The sequence below is a fragment of the Heteronotia binoei genome, chromosome 20, assembly GCF_032191835.1.
Source record: "Heteronotia binoei isolate CCM8104 ecotype False Entrance Well chromosome 20, APGP_CSIRO_Hbin_v1, whole genome shotgun sequence".
Taxonomy (NCBI): Eukaryota; Metazoa; Chordata; class Lepidosauria; order Squamata; family Gekkonidae; genus Heteronotia; species Heteronotia binoei.
In genome coordinates this window covers 29,193,626-29,207,412 of record NC_083242.1, presented here as the reverse complement: position 1 = coordinate 29,207,412, position 13,787 = coordinate 29,193,626, and the positions used below count along the sequence as shown (strand labels likewise).

Below are 13,787 nucleotides of genomic sequence, written 5' to 3'. Positions count from 1 at the left end.
TTGGACTGGATGGGCCATTGGCCTGATCTAACATGGCTTCTCTTCTGTTCTTATGTGACACAGAGGGTTGAACTGGATGGGCCATTGGCCTGATCTAACATGGCTTCTCTTATGTTCTTATGTGACACAGAGTGTTGGACTGGATGGGCCATTGGCCTGATCTAACATGGCTTCTCTTATGTTCTTATGTGACACAGAGTGTTGGACTGGATGGGCCATTGGCTTGATCCAACATGGCTTCTTTTATGTTCTTATGTGACACAGAGTGTTGGACTGGATGGGCCATTGGCCTGATCCAACAGGGCTTCTCTTATGTTCTTATGTGACACAGAGTGTTGGACTGGATGGGCCATTGGCCTGATCCAACATGGCTTCTCTTATGTTCTTATGTGACACAGAGTGTTGGACTGGATGGGCCATTGGCTTGATCCAACATGGCTTCTTTTATGTTCTTATGTGACACAGAGTGTTGGACTGGATGGGCCATTGGCCTGATCCAACAGGGCTTCTCTTATGTTCTTATGTGACACAGAGTGTTGGACTGGATGGGCCATTGGCCTGATCCAACATGGCTTCTCTTATGTTCTTATGTGACACAGAGTGTTGGACTGGATGGGCCATTGGCCTGATCCAACATGGCTTCTCTTATGTTCTTCTGTGACACAGAGTGTTGGACTGGATGGGCCATTGGCCTGATCCAGCAGGGCTTCTCTTATGTTCTTATGTGACACAGAGTGTTGGACTGGATGAGCCATTGGCCTGATCCAACATGGCTTCTCTTATGTTCTTCTGTGACACAGAGTGTTGGACTGGATAGGCCATTGGCCTGATCCAGCAGGGCTTCTCTTATGTTCTTATGTGACACAGAGTGTTGGACTGGAGGGGCCATTGGCCTGATCCAACATGGCTTCTCTTATGTTCTTCTGTGACACAGAGTGTTGGACTGGATGGGCCATTGGCCTGATCCAGCAGGGCTTCTCTTATGTTCTTATGTGACACAGAGTGTTGGACTGGAGGGGCCATTGGCCTGATCCAACAGGGCTTCTCTTATGTTTTTCTGTGGCACAGAGTGTTGGACTGGATGGGCCATTGGCCTGATCCAGCAGGGCTTCTCTTATGTTCTTCTGTGACACAGAGTGTTGGACTGGAGGGGCCATTGGCCTGATCCAACAGGGCTTCTCTTATGTTCTTCTGTGACACACAGTGTTAGACTGGATGGGCCACTGGCCTGATCCAACATGGCTTCTCTTATGTTCTTCTGTGACACAGAGTGTTGGACTGGATGGGCCACTGGCCTGATCCAACATGGCTCCTCTTATGTTCTTCTGTGACACAGAGTGTTGGACTGGAGGGGCCATTGGCCTGATCCAACATGGCTTCTCTTATGTTCTTATGGAAGGAGCTGTTGCAAGGAAGTACTTGTTATTGGCTGCCCTTTACAATCTTATAAGGCAGAGTTCCCCAGTGTGGCGATTGTGGGTGCCATGGTTCCCCCTCTGTACTTCCCTTGGTGCACACCAAGATGTTCAGAAAGCAGGCAAAGCAGGGCCTATGACTGGCTGCCTTCTTTCACATAAAAGGTTTTCTACCGGAGGATCAAGAAAGTGTAGTAAACACCTGGCCTTTCCTTAATCAGCCCTGCGGTTCCATTCCCCCTTCAGGATTTCCTTCTTCCTGGGAGATATGAGGAGGGAAATATTCGATTTGGCTCTGCCTTCCAAGGCAGCCATTTGGGGTTTGGCTCTGCCTCCTGCGGCAGCCATTTTGTTGGCACCACTAACCACCTTCTCTTAAATTCCAAAGGAGCCCCCACAGGCTCAAAAAAGTTGGGGGGCTCAATGCAATAATCTGCAAGGGGTGAACACTGCAGTGTAGCGTATAGTTTGCAGGGGCAAAAACAAATGTACGGGGGGAAGGCATGATCTTAGACTATTGTAGAGATTGTCAATGGCAGAGGTAAGGGTGGGTAATTTCCCCAGAGATGGGGCCTTTTCGGTGGTGGCTGTCTAGCTTCCTCCACATAGAGGCTTTGTGGTGCTGCGTTTTTTTTAGACGCCAGGAGACGATATTCTTATTTCCCCCAGCTTTCAGTTGCTTTCTGCTCTCACAGTTCCTCTCATCTTCTCGTTCTTCCTGAAGAAAACGCTTCTTTCAGAGCTAGTTTGGTGTAGTGGTTAAGTGTGCGGACTCTTATCTGGGAGAACCGGGTTTGATTCCCCACTCCTCCACTTGCACCTGCTGGAATGGCCTTGGGTCAGCCAGAGCTCTGGCAGAGGTTGTCCTTGAAGGGGCAGCTGCTGTGAGAGCCCTCTCCAGCCCCACCCACCTCTCAGGGTGTCTGTTGTGGGGGAGGAAGGGAAAGGAGATTGTGAGCCGCTCTGAGACTCTGTCCTTGAAAGGGCAGCTGCTGTGAGAGCCCTCTCCAGCCCCACCCACCTCACAGGGTGTCTGTTGTGGGGGAGGAAGGTAAAGGAGATTGTGAGCCGCTCTGAGACTCTTCGGAGTGGAGGGCGGGATATAAATCCAATATCATCATCTTCTTCTTCTTCTTCTTCTTCTTCTTCTTCTTCTTCTTCTTCTTCTTCTTCTTCTTCTTCTTCTTCTTCTTTAAAAATAAACTGGATTTCTAGTTGCATGAATGTTGTTCTTTCTTAACTGGTTTATAAGCTGCGCTTCCCACCCTGCTCTATGCTGCTGCGATTTTTATGTTGTAGAGTTTCTCTTGTTGCACTTGTACTTCAATTGTTTTAAAAGGAACGTTGGACCCACCTTGGGAATCGAAGCAGAGAGTGTGTGGTGGGGAGGGATGTCAGTATTTTGAAATAAAGGAACATTTACAACTGAAAACTCCTGTCTCTAGGGCTTTGCTTACACTCAGAGAGTAGGGTTCTCAGCTCCAGGTTGGGAAATACCTGGAGATTTGGGGGGTGGGGTCTGAGGAAGGTGAGATTTGGAGAGGGGAGGGACTTTGAAGGGGCATCAAGGCAGAGAATCTACCTTCCAAGGTGGCCATTTTCTCCAGGGGAACTGATCTCTGTTGCCTGGAGATCAGTTGTAATCCCAGGAGATCTCCAGTCACCACCTGGAGGTTGGCAACCCTACCAGAGAGGGAAGGATGGGACGCTGTGGATGAGAATATTTTCCCCTTTTAGTGCTTTCTTTGTTGGCCTAACACCTCCGTTCTGGTTTTATAAGAATCCCCAAAATTTTCCAGCAGGTCGGTTGGGGTCGGTGTGCTCCCATTGGTAGTTTTCCGTGCCCTGAAGAATAACAGCCTGTTCCTTTGCTCACCCACCTGTGTTTTCTTTTCCTCAGTGACAGCCACAGCTCAGCTCAAAATACCCCAGCTCGGAAACAGAGGAGCTGGGAGTGGAATCATAGCCCGACTTTGCTTCACTTCCTGAGAACGCCCGCTCACCAAGTCAGTCAGACAGAAATCTAATCATATCCATCTGTGGAATCCTGTCTTTCTTATCCCGTTTATTGTCTATTTTATCTTCTCCTATCTAGCTTATCTTTCTTACCAAGCTTTTCGCTCTCATCTCGTCCATTTAATCTGTCTAACCTACTCTATTTACATTGTTTATACCACAACTTTCACCCCAGTGGGGACTCAAAGCGGCTTGAATTGTTCTCTTCTCCTCCATTTTATCTGCAGCAACAACCCTATCAGGTGGGTTAGGATGAATATTTAAAGGTGGGTTAAGCCCAAGACTCCCCACAAACATATGGCTCTCAAACATATGATGTTTATTCTATGTGGCCTAATATGTGATGTTTATTCTATGTGGCCTAATATGCAAATAGGTTCCTGCTAGGCTTTTTCTACAAAAAAACCCCAGATGCATTTAAGTTGCTTTCTTTCTACCTCTCTATCCCCCCTCCCCATCTATTTTCCTTCCTTCCTTCCTTCCTTCCTTCCTTCCTTCCTTCCTTCCTTCCTTCCTTCCTTCCTTCCTTCCTTCCTCCCTCCCTCTTTCCCTCCCTCCCTCTTGTCTTGTGGCTCTCAAACATCTGATGTTTATTCTATGTGGCCTAATATGCAAATAGGTTCTTGCTAGGCTTTTTCTACAAAAAAACCCCTGATGCATTTAAGTTGCTTTCTTTCTACCTCTCTATCCCCCTCCCCATCTATTTTCCTTCCTTCCTTCCTTCCTTCCTTCCTTCCTTCCTTCCTTCCTTCCTTCCTTCCTTCCTTCCTTCCTTCCTTCCTTCCTTCCTTCCTTCCTTCCTCCCTCCCTCCCTCCCTTCCTTCCTTCCTTCCTTCCTTCCTTCCTTCCTTCCTTCCCCTTCCTCCCTCCCTCCCTCCCTCCCTCTCTTGAATTCAGGCTAATATCTGTGGTGATTATTCTGCATTGGACTTGCTTTGTGGCTCAGGGGGAAAGCCCCAGGTTCAATCCCTGGTATGACAGCCATGTCAACCCCTCAGATGTCAGTCTTAGACTGTTTTATATAGTTTTATTAAAAGGGGGTTAGACAGATGAGTGGAGGAGAAGTCCATCAATGGCTACTAGCCATGGTGACTGAATCTCTACATTCAGAAGCAGGCAACCTCTGAATCCCAGTGTCTGGAGGCAACATCAGGGGAAGGCCTCGGCCTCTCTCCCCTGTTGGTTAGGCCCTCCAGGGCAACTAGCTGGATGTTGTCTGGGACAGGTTGCTGGACAGATGGACCACAGGTCTGATCCAGCAGTGCTCTTCTGATGTTCTCAGGAAAACCTCAGCCTCAAAGCCCTGTTGTTGGACCTCCAGAGGAACTGATGAGCTGTGTGAGACAGGAGGCTGGACTTGATAAAACTGCTAGTTTGACCCAGCACGGCTCTTCTTATGTCATCTTGTGCTCTAGGAAGTCATTTCAACTTTTTATACAAGCAGCATCAGTATACGTTTATAACCATTTATTATTAATTTTAACTATTAGCTTTAAAAACTTGCAAAATTTGGGATTGGAGGCAGAGAGAGCGTTCATCACATTTGGGCATTAACCAGTAGATAGCTGTCCACCACACGCTTGTTTCCAGCTTAGTCCAATCCTGTGCAGACTTGCAGATATTTTCCAGAACTTGCTATGGGACAGAAATTAGTATTGAATGTGGAGAGGGCTATTTGTGGGCTGCTTAAAACAGTCCTTAAGACCATGACATATGACTCAAAAGGGATTTCCCCCCCAGTGGCTTTCACATGTCATGCCGCTTCCCATTTGCCTGCTAGCCAACAATTATTCATAAGAAACGGTGTAAAAGGATGTATTCACCTCACTGAGTCTTGCAGTCATTCCTGCTGCTGGAAAAAGAGATGTGGAGGTGAGACACTGGCTAGGGATTACAACTGATCTCCAGGTTAGTTCTTTGTTTTATTTAAGATCTTTATGAACTGCCTTTCTTCCTTATGGAGATATAGAAGTAGACAAAATACAGAAAAGAAAGTAGATTAACAACATAAAAGCCTAAATTTAAAATCACAGTTGGCTAGTAAACCTTTACCATCTGTGGTCCTAAATAAAACCATCAGCAGCTGCATTCTAAAAATGAAAAATGAGGGGACCAGCTGTGCACCCCCTTGTGGAAGTTGTTCCAGGATCAGGGGGCTGCCACCAAAAAGGCCCTCTCTCGCGTATCTACCAAGTGAGTCTCTTTGATTGATGGGGCAGTCAGGAGGGCTTCTCCTGTAATCTGAATTTCCAGGTAGGGTAGGGTTACGAAGTCCCCCCTGGCCTTTGGCAGGGAACTATTCCTGGGCCAGGTGGAGGTTCTCCCACCCTGGAGGTTTCCAACCCACCGGTGCACATTGGGGCGGTGAGTGGGATCCTCCCCCGACGTCGCTGGCACGATGATGTCACTCGGAAGTGATGTCATCACACCAGTGACGTGCACGCCAGCCGCTCTAGGAGCATCCGGGAAAACCTTATGGTTTTCCCGGATGCTCTAACAATTTGGGAGGGTGAGGGCTAGCTAGAGCATCCAGAAAAACCATAGATTTTTTTTCCTGGACGCTCCGAGAACGACTGATGTGCAATGTCGCTGGTGCGATGATGTCACTTCCGAGTGACGTCATCGAGCTGGCAATGTCGGAGGGGATTTTCCCTGCCAGCCCATTGTGGGCCAGCGAAGATTGGGAACCTCCAGGGCAGGAGAACCCCCGCCCGGCCAGGGAACTGGGCAGCCCTATGGCATGAACATATGACGATCTACAGAGATCAGTTGCTTTGAAAAACATTATGTCTTGTCCCTCCCCTCCTCAAACTCCACCCTCCAAATTTCCAGGAGCTTCCCAACCTAAAGTTGGGAACCCAAAAGGGAACACGTGCTGAATTTTCCGTTCTCTTGGTTTCCAGCCCAAACAGCCGGGTGTTTCCTCCAAAAAGCCGGTTTCCAAGCTCAGTTCTCCGATCTCCCACAACTTCAGCCAGAAGAAGTCCGGCGCAGATGTTCCATTGAGCCGGGAAACTCTGAAGGAGATCGCTGACAGCACAAAACGGATCGCTCTCATCGCTGCCAGCCGCCGCTCCCGGGCCCGGGACAGACACCCCAGCAGTGAGCTCTCTTCCCTCCATGGTTTGGAAGATGAATTATTGGAGCTGAAGTACCTTGAACCCAGCGTCACTCCTGAACATTATTCCAAAGACACCGAGAGCGTTGACAGTGTCCCGACAGAGGCCCAGGGAAAGGAACACCCATGCCCCAAACCTTGGAAAGGGCCAGAGAAAGAAAGAGGGAGGAAGAAATTCTGGGCAAAGAAAACGGGGAAGAAAAGATCGCGCTCCCTGGAGCCCACCTCCCCAACGGTATGTTTCGTGTGTGGAATAGGGTTACCCAGCCCAATTCAAGAAATATCTGGGGACTTTGAGGGTGGAGTCAGGAGACGTTGGGGGTGGAGCCAGGAGCAAGGTTGTGACAAGCACAATAGAACTCCAAAGGGGGCTCTGGCCATCACATTTAAAGGGACACCTTTGAAATGCCTTCCCTCCATTGGAAATAATGAAGGAGAGGGGCACCTTCTTTGGGGGCTCATAGAATTGGATTCCCTGCTCCAATCTTTTTGAAACTTGGAAGGTGTTTTGAAGAGAGGCATTGGATGCTATGCTGAAAATTGGGTCCCTCTGCCTCAAAAACCAGTCCCCCCAGAGCCCCAGATACCTGAGGATCAATTCTCCATTCTACCCTATGGGAATGGAGTGCCCAACAGACATTTCCCTCTCCCCACCCCCCCGTTTTCATTATCTGATTGGGTTCCTGCGCGAGCCAAGAATTCTGAAGCCTTGTGCTCTTGTAAAATGAGACTGCAAAGCTCGTGGAAGGTTTTATTGTGAAACAGGGGACTTAGTACAACCCTGTAGCGTTGTATTTGTGCCTCGCTGCCCAGGAATATTTCCATCAAATTGTTGTCAAGAAGATTTGGAGCCTGGGACTCCTGTGAATACTACTCCTCTGCTAGCACTCGGACCTCCGCACTGTAATTTTGGACGATTTTGCCGTTTTGAAACTGGGGTGCGGGTGTGGCTTCTATATTGTGATTGATTTCACGTCATATTGCTATATATATTTATTCTTTTTCTAGCTTTTTCTGTTTTGAGGCTGGTTACTTACAGAGGTATTTACCTTTTTCCTGCCCCGCCTGGGGGTTGGCAACCCTAATATGGGAAATAGGCAAAACAGAAGCAAGGGGATTGGGCAGGAGGATTTGGGGCATGGTGGCGGGGGGGAGAACATAAGAGAAGCCATGTTGGATCAGGCCAATGGCCCATCCAGTCCAACACTCTGTGTCACATAAGAACATAAGAGAAGCCATGTTGGATCAGGCCAATGGCCCCTCCAGTCCAACACTCTTTTTCACATAAGAACATAAGAGAAGCCAAGTTGGATCAGCCCAATGGCCCATCCAGTCCAACACTCTGTGTCACACAGTGGCCAATTTATGTGTGTGTGTATATATATATGTACACACACACATATATACACATACACACACACACACACACACATATATATATACACACACACACACACACACACACTGTGGCTAATAGCCACTGATGGACCTCCGCTCCATATTTTTATCCAATCCCCTCTTAAAGCTGGGTATGCTTGTAGCCGCCACCAGGGAGGGACGGTGGCTCAGTGGTAGAGCATCTGCTTGGGAAGCAGAAGGTCCCAGGTTCAATCCCCAGCATCTCCAACTCAAAAGGGTCCAGGCAAATAGGTGTGAAAAACCTCAGCTGGAGACCCTGGAGAGCCGCTGCCAGTCTGAGAAGACAATACTGACTTTGATGGACCAAAGGTCTGATTCAGTATAAGGCAGCTTCATATGTTCCTCCTTTGGGGAGGGACAGTGGCTCAGTGGTAGAGCATCTGCTTGGGAAGCAGAAGGTCCCAGGTTCAATCCCTGGTATCTCAAAAAAAAAAAAGGGTTCAGGCAAATAAGTGTGAAAAGCCTCAGCTTGAGATCCTGGAGAGCCGCTGCCAGTCTGAGAAGACAATACTGACTTTGATGGACCGAGGGTCTGATTCAGTATAAGGCAGCTTCATATGTTCACCTCCTGTGGCAGTGAATTCCACATGTTAACCACCCTTTGGGTGAAGAAGTACTTCCTTTTATCCATTCTAACCCGACTGTTCAGCAAATTCATTGAATGCCCATGAGTTCTTGTATTGTGAGAAAGGGAGAAAAGGACTTCTTTCTCTACTTTCTCCATCCCATGCATAATCTCGTAAACCTCTATCGTGTCACCCCGCAGTCGACGTTTCTCCAAGCTAAAGAGCCCCAAGCGTTTTAACCTTTCTTCTTAGGTAGCTATGAGGGAGGGAATGGGGGGGAGGGAGGTAGCTGTGAGGCAGCTTCATATTTTCAGGTCTGAACTAACAGCAGCCGTGGGGGGAGGGGCGTATCTTACAGGCTTCTCAAGTAAAACATCGGAGCCCCTCCAGCCGCACGGACCATGTCTCCAAAAGTCGGCCAGCTGAAAGCAAGCTTTGTCAGTCGCCTGATGTTGTCATGAGCAACGCAACCCACGCCCCCCCTGGAGCCACGAAAATCAAATTTCCCACCAGCCACGAAACAGGTAACACTTTACTGGATGGCATCTCTCTGGTCCCTGTGGCTGATACAAAAAACACCTTTGCTGGCCAAATACTCCATGTTCATGAGAAGATTGGCTTACATTGCTAGGAGAGGGAGGGTGGGCGGAACGTCTTGGGCTGTCTCCTTCCTCAAATGGGACAGACCTCGGAATTACAGCTGTACTTAGGGTTGCCAGATTCCCCGGGAGGAGGCAGGGGCCAGCAGGAAGACTTACCTGGAAAAAGAGAAAGGCCCAGGCCTCTTTGTCAGCACTGTGCAGGAAGTGACATCATCACACCAGTGACATCCAGGCAGTGCTCTGGTATTTGGGCAAAAGACCCTATGGTAGAAGCCAGTTTATCGTAAAAGTTTTGCCCAAACAACGGAATGTAGTGTGGACATTGCCGTGCGATGATGTCACTTCCTGTTCAACACCAGCAATGAGGCCTGGGCCTTTCTCTTTCTCCATGTAAGTCCCTCCCCATTCGCCACTGGCTGGCAGTAGCCTGGCAACCTTAAGTGATCTCCAAATGACAGGGGTCAGTTCTCTTGTAGAAAATGGCTGCTTTGGAGAATGGGCTCCACGGCATTCTACCCCCACAGAGGTCCCTCTTGCCCCCAAGCCCCGTCCTTCCCAAGCTTCGCCCCCATATCTCCAGCTATTTCCCAAGCTGGAGTTAGCCACCCGAGCTGGTCTCTAGACTAGATGGAAACCACAGGCCTGACTCAAAACAAAAGCTTAACAACATAAGAGAAGCCATGTTGGATCAGGCCAATGGCCCATCCAGTCCAGCACTCTGTGCCACACAGTGGTCAAAAAACCCAGGTGCCATCAGGGGGCCAATTAGTGGGGCCAGAAATTAGAAGCCCCGCCCCCCAGCACCAAGAATACAGAGTGTCACTGCCCCAGAGAGAGAGTTCCATCTATACCCTGTGGATAATAACCACTGTTAGACCTCGCTCTGTATGTTTATCCAATCCCTCTTGATGCTGTCTATGCTCGTAGCCGCCGCCACCTCCTGTGGCAGTGAATTCCACGTGTTCATCACCCTTTGGGTGAAGAAGGACTTCCTTATATCCATTCTCACCTGTCTGCTCAGAAATTTCATTGAGTGTCCACAAGTTCTTGTATTGTGAGAAAGGGAGAAAAGTCCTTCTTTCTCTACCTTCTCTATCCTGTGCATAATCTTGTAAACCTCTATCCTGTCACCCCTGAGTTGACATTTCTTCAAGCTAAAGAGCCCCTAACCTTTCTTCATAGGGAAAGTGTTCCAACCCTTTAATCATTTCGGGATCCTTTATTCTAAACCCAAAATGTCGTCTGATGTAGCGTAGAGCTCTTCCTCAAAACAGCAGGGTGGTGGTGGAAAGTGCTCTCAAATCACAAATTACTCATGGAGGGGGGAAATTGTTCTGTTTCTGTTGCTTTGCAGAGGAAAACCCATTGCAGGTTCTGACCGTCAGGGACGTGGCCCCGAGTACCGTTCAACAGAGCAACTCAGGGGAAACCGGAGGCCAGGTTCTACAGAAGAGGGTCAAAGGTCAGTAGCAGTGTTCCCTTTAAGTTGAGTTAGTGTGAGCTAGCTCACAGCTTTTTCGCCTCTGGCTCACACATTTTTGTCTTAGTGCAGGAGACATGGCCCCAGAGCAAACTAATTGATGCAGTCACAACTTTAATGCCAGTAACTCACAAAGTAGAAATTGTGCTCACAAGACTCCACAGATTAGAGGGAGTATTGGTCAGTAGTGGTGCTGTCAAAGCCAACGCTTTGAGACACTGTGGACAGCTTAAAAAGGTAAAGGTAGTCTCCTGTGCAGGCACCAGTCACTTCCGACTCTGGGGTGACGTCGCATCATGACGTTTTCACGGCAGACTTTTTACGGGGTGGTTTGCCCTTGCCTTCCCCAGTCATCTACACTTTCCCCCCAGCAAGCTGGGTACTCATTTTTCCGACCTTGGAAGGATGGAAGTGTCAAGTAGACGGATTCAATGATGAGTCAGAGTGAATACAAAGACTTCATTTATTGATAGACCATTACTTTGGCTCAAGCCGATAGCTTGAGAAGAATGAAACCAATACATTGATACATGGGTTATAAGATACACTTCAAAGGGATTCCTACGGGGAGGGCCGCAAGGGAGCATTCCCACATAACTACAAAGATACATTCTCAGGGTGGTTATCAAGCCTTTTGGCCTTGTGTCTCAGAGATGGCTCTTCCTCCCTCACACCGTTCTCTGGGAAGGCACAGATTACTTTGATCACAACAACTGTCAGTCATAAAGGAGAGAAGGGGCTGCTACAGGGTAATAAACTAGCAGCATTTGGTTCAACATGATTTTAACCAGGTCTGCTCATGACAGGCTGAACCCATCAGTCTTTGGGGTAGAATCAGTCTATCTTGACAGGAAAGCTGAGTCAATCTCAAGCCAGCTACTTGAACCCAGCTTCCGCTGAGATCGAACTCAGGTTGTGAGCAGAGAGCTCGGACTGCAGTACTGCAGCTTTACAACTCTGCGCTGCGGGGCTTAGACTCACTCATTTAAGCAGCCTCACAGGTTGGCCTGTTCTGACCTGGCTGGCCCAGGCTAGCCCAATCTCATCAGATCACAGAAACTAAGCAGGGTCAGCCCTAGTGAGAACTTGGATGGGAAACCTCCTAGGATGCCAAGGGTCACTATGCAGAGGCAATGGCAAACTACCTGTTTGTTCCTTGGTCCAGGTTAGTCAGATCTTGAAAGCCAAGCAGGGTCGATGCTACGGTTCCCCCCAGTCCATCATGATTTGTAACCACTGATAGACCTATCCTCTGCTAATCTATCTAATCCCTTTTAAAGCTGTCTGTGCCAGCGGCCAAGAGCCCCGTGGCGCAGAGTGGGAAAGCTGCAGTATTGCAGTCCGAGCTCTCTGCTCACGACCTGAGTTCCAGGTTGACTCAGCCTTCCATCCTTCCAAGGTCGGTCAAATGAGTACCCAGCTTGCTGGGGGGGGAAACGTAGATGACTGGGGAAGGCAAGGGCAAACTGCCCCGTTAAAAAGTCTGCCGTGAAAACGTTGTGAAAGCAACGTCACCCCAGAGTCAGAAACGACTGGTGCTTGCACGGGGAGCTACCTTGACCTTTTTATGACAGTCGCCATCCCCATATCCTGTGGCATCAAATTTCATATTTTATTCGCTCTGTGTAACAAAGTATTTCCATCTGAATTTCACCTTGGCAGTTGGTATTTATGCCGTGCACTGCCTCTGAGCATGAAGGTTCCATTATGGCCAGTAGCCCCTGATATTCTTATCCGCCTCAAATCTATTTCCCTCCTAAAGCAACCTAGCAGTGACCATCCCTATATCTTGTAGCAGAGAGTTCTACAAATGCTGTGTAAAGAATTGTTTCTCATTCATCTGCCCCTGAGGCTGAGTCCTAGGATTACAGCAAAGGAAGAAAGGCTCTTTTTATCCACCGCACGTGAGGGGCAGTGCCAGATTAAACCCTGCGGAGGCCCTTAGGCAGTCAAAATCTCAGGGGGCCCTCGTAGGGTCGCCAAGTCCAATTCAAGAAATATCTGGGGACTTTGGGGGTGGAGCCAGGAGCAAGGGTGTGACAAACATAATTGAACTCCAAAGGGAGTTCTGGCCATCACATTTCAAGGGACCGCACACCTTTTAAATGCCTTCCTTCCATAGGATATAACGAAGGATAGGGGCACCTTCTTTGGACCCCCTGGTCCAATCTTTTTGAAACTTAGGGAGTATTTTGGGGAGAGCCGCTGGATGCTATACTGAAAATGTGGTGGCTCTATCCCAAAAAACAGCCCTCAGAGCCCCAGATACCCACGGATCAATTCTTCATTATTTTCTATGGGAATAAGTCTCCATAGGGAATCATGAGTACCCAGCAGACATTCCCCCCCCCCGCTTTCTGATGACCCTGAAGCGGGGAGAGGGCCTCCAAACCGGGGGATCCCCTGCCCCCACCTGGGGATTGGCAACCCTAGGCCCTCGCAAATTGCCTCCTAATAAATTTTTAATTTTTCCAACCAACAATTTCAATATACCAATTTTATTATACAAAACAAACATGAACGACCAGGGAAAACCGAAGGAAAAAGGCATTCCGGGGCCCATAAAGGTGTGGGTGCCCATAGGCCGGGGCCTACTTGGCCTATTTGTTAATCCGGCCCAGGTGAGGTGAGGTGAGGTGAGGTGAGGTGAGTTCTATTCAAGAAACTGATCAGAAGTTTGTCTTCTTTCACACTCAGGGCCTGCAGAGGGCGCCGCTGGACACCCGAAGCAGAATCAAGACACCACCAAACTGAGAAACCTACCAAAAGCTAAATAAAGGCAATAAAGATATTCGCTCTAGCCGGCAGAAGGATTTTAGTTTGCCAAGATGTTTTTTAGTTAATGGGGACTAGGCTGGAAAAAGGAAGGAGCCAGCGAATTGTACCAACAGCGGTCTGTGCTTTACCAGTGTGCCGAAGATCAGGGCTTTCTCTTGAGCAGGAACGCAGTTCCAGCTGGCTTGGCGTCAGGGAATGTCGCCTAATATGCAAATGAGTTCCTGCTGGGCTTTTCCGACAAAAAAAGCCCTGTGTGAAACAATGGTGATGTCAGGGGTGTGTGGCCTAATATGCAAATGAGTTCCTGCTGGGCTTTTCCGACAAAAAAAGCCCTGCGTGAAACAACGGTGACATCAGGGGTGTGTGGCCTAATATGCAAATGAGTTCCTGCTG

General features: G+C 48.7%; 2 protein-coding genes across 2 annotated transcripts in view; both read left to right on the top strand.

The window, feature by feature from the left end:
* The window catches only part of LOC132588273 (kinesin-like protein KIF19), a 34,819-nt gene extending 31,377 nt beyond the window's left edge, over positions 1 to 3,442 (top strand). The window contains exon 15 of the mRNA XM_060260636.1: positions 3,316 to 3,442. Within this exon, the coding sequence (XP_060116619.1) occupies positions 3,316 to 3,442 (127 nt within the window). The remainder of the gene's footprint in view (positions 1 to 3,315) is intronic.
* A 2,092-nt stretch (positions 3,443 to 5,534) lies between these two features.
* On the top strand, positions 5,535 to 13,393 carry LOC132588272 (uncharacterized). Its single transcript, XM_060260635.1, has 5 exons — positions 5,535 to 5,624; positions 6,335 to 6,784; positions 8,893 to 9,058; positions 10,491 to 10,598; positions 13,314 to 13,393. Exons 1-5 carry the CDS (start codon positions 5,535 to 5,537, stop codon positions 13,391 to 13,393), a joined length of 894 nt encoding a protein of 297 aa, XP_060116618.1.
* Positions 13,394 to 13,787: the final 394 nt, after the last annotated feature.